Source organism: Berghia stephanieae, chromosome 10 (assembly GCF_034508935.2).
Source record: "Berghia stephanieae isolate SIO BIC M18660-M18661 chromosome 10, UCSD_Bste_1.3, whole genome shotgun sequence".
Lineage (NCBI taxonomy): Eukaryota > Metazoa > Mollusca > Gastropoda > Nudibranchia > Aeolidiidae > Berghia > Berghia stephanieae.
Window position 1 is genome coordinate 13,778,350 of NC_088369.1, and position 2,500 is coordinate 13,780,849.

The 2,500-nt window shown below is 40.4% G+C and overlaps 1 protein-coding gene across 1 annotated transcript in view; it reads right to left on the minus strand.

The window, feature by feature from the left end:
• The window catches only part of LOC144955988 (uncharacterized), a 51,509-nt gene that overhangs the window by 37,496 nt on the left and 11,513 nt on the right, over positions 1 to 2,500 (minus strand). Inside the window, exon 5 of the mRNA XM_078886252.1 lies at positions 1,660 to 1,753. Within this exon, the coding sequence (XP_078742378.1) occupies positions 1,660 to 1,753 (94 nt within the window). The remainder of the gene's footprint in view (positions 1 to 1,659; positions 1,754 to 2,500) is intronic.

A 2,500-nucleotide genomic window follows, 5' to 3' on the forward strand; every position in this document is an offset into this window, starting at 1 on the left:
TTTTCCTATCCGCGTTTATGAGTAATTCTCGCACTAAACTGGATTAACTCGTAGCCATCGTTAACTAATAGCCTGACACTACGAATCACTGGACTTCTCTTTTGATTTCATTTTTAAGGTGAAGCGCCAAGTGAGTTGTCGTTAGTAGAGCTCAAGGAGACAAGTGATTCCATTGGTTGAACTATTAAATACAACTCACGATTTGCTTTCTGTTGTGACCAAAGACTTGTCTTTTGACGTCAGTGTCAGACAATATGTAACGATGGCTACGATTAACCAGACTATAAACGTTCATGCTTACACATAGTTTTGTGTGTTGGTCCGTTATACTTCCGGATAGCAATGTTGTGAGCCAAGCGCATGCTATCTGTCGACAAGGACTTCATGATTCTAATCCAGACGGCCATGTGGTCTTGTAGTGTGACACTCGCTTTCAGATCGGAAGGCCCTGAGTTCGAGCCTCGCTCAGCGCATAGTTGAGTCCTTGGAAAATGCTCTTTACTCGCATTATCTCACCGTACTAAGGCGCTATTACATTTATTTTCGGACAGAGACAACGCTGTAAACGGCCAGGTACTAATTTTACACCTGAGTACGGTGAGAGAAATGTGAGTGTCGTACCACAAGACCACCAGATAGCCGCACATTTATTGACTTCAAGAGGTAAATTATTGTCTTGTGAGTGTCAAAGAACAATACCCTGAGTGTTTTAAAACTCCCAATAGGCTTCAACAGTCGTGACGTCACTTCCCTCGTAATGACGCATAGTAACTTAACTAAACTATCGGAACAATGGCGGACGCCCTTATGAATCTTTCTCCGACGAGCATAAAATTGTATCCAGAGAAGAAAATCATTATAAATCTGATCATCTTTTGACTTTTATACGTTGTGATCACATGACTTATGTAAAGTTCTCGCCAGCATGAAGAATAAAAAGTACCCCTTTCCTTTGTTCAGAACCAAGCTGCTCGCCGTTGCTGGGCGACATGACATCAGGCTATTGAATCCAATTGTCCCTGGTGATTCTAGGGAGTCCAAAAAATAGCTTGAGATTTTCAACTCATTTTCTATCAGGAGGTGACTTATGACGTTTGGAAAAATCAGGTACTCACATTGGATCTTGACAAAAATATAATCAATAATTAAACTCAACATTTGGCAAAACACAGACAAAAACCCCGTGGTTTTAATTTTGGCCAGAAAACTTTAATTACAATTACCCATCACATGGGGGGGGGGGGAGTCCCAATAGCTTAGTTGGTAGAGCACTCGATTCACACGCATAGATAACATCGATCAAGATCGATCCTGGATGCAGTCGAGAATTGTTCTGGTCCCCCTTTTCACCCAGCAATGATTGGGTAGCTGGGTCTATTAGATTTGGCGGAAAGTGCTTTGCGATCGACTAGCGTCTTATCTAAAGGATATCAAGCAATTGCTATTGTCAGTTTGACGTGATATAAATCGGGATTAACTCCGGCTCCATGGGCCTAATGGCTCTGAAGGACTAGCCATGACATTAAGTTGTCCCCAACTTTCCAAAGAAATCATGTCTTTAAATCTCCTGCAAAGTAATTTTTGTTTTGGAGAATCAGGGAGTTACTGTAATCAATCGATTGTTTAAAATTTAAAAAAATAAAATTAACTTTTATTTACCTGCAATCTTGCAGACTGTATTCTGGCTGCATTATCCTGTGCCCGTAGTCGTTGAAACAGCCCCATACATCTATTATCGAACACTTCGAGTCATCTAGAGATAGTATAATTATAAAAAATGTTACATTTTTTGTTTCTGTCACTCTCTTTAAATACAAATTAAATCCACACGTGTTAAATACCATTTGAAAGAGAAATTGTACAGGTTCATAAAAGGAGATTTATTGACAGATAAGGACACCATTACTGTACAACAACAATAACAACTTTTTAAAACTGATAATCGCAACTTAGCAGAAATGGTTTTAGTAACCAATTTTGTACTTTTTTAAAGGGTTTTTGTCGTGTAGTATTCTTTCTTGCTTTGTCTGGCACCTTTCATACATACTCGTTCAGTTCTTTACCTCACACCGGTGCCTGCTCTTTAATTTCTTAATTTGACGTAGCATAGAATGTCTGTTGCATTGCTCTAGTTCCTGAGACGCGGCAATGATTGTTTTGAATAGGCCTTTTTCATGAATGCGAAGATTATCTTTATCAGAGTGGGTAGTGGTTTACATCTGGGGCCATCTTTGCCTTGGAAAATCTTAACTGACCCACTCAAAAAATGTGTGAGCTCTAAGCTAAGGAATGACAATTGTGATATGGTCTTGTGGTATGACACTCTCTTTCGGATCGGAAGGTCCTGGGTTAGAGCCTCGCTCGGGGCATAGTTGAGTCCTTGGAAACGGCTCTTTACTCACATTCTCTCACCGTACGCAGGTGTAAAACGAGTACCTGGCCGTTGACAGCGTTGTCTCTGTCCGAAATAACAGGCATCATGTCCCGTCTTACATGTTGC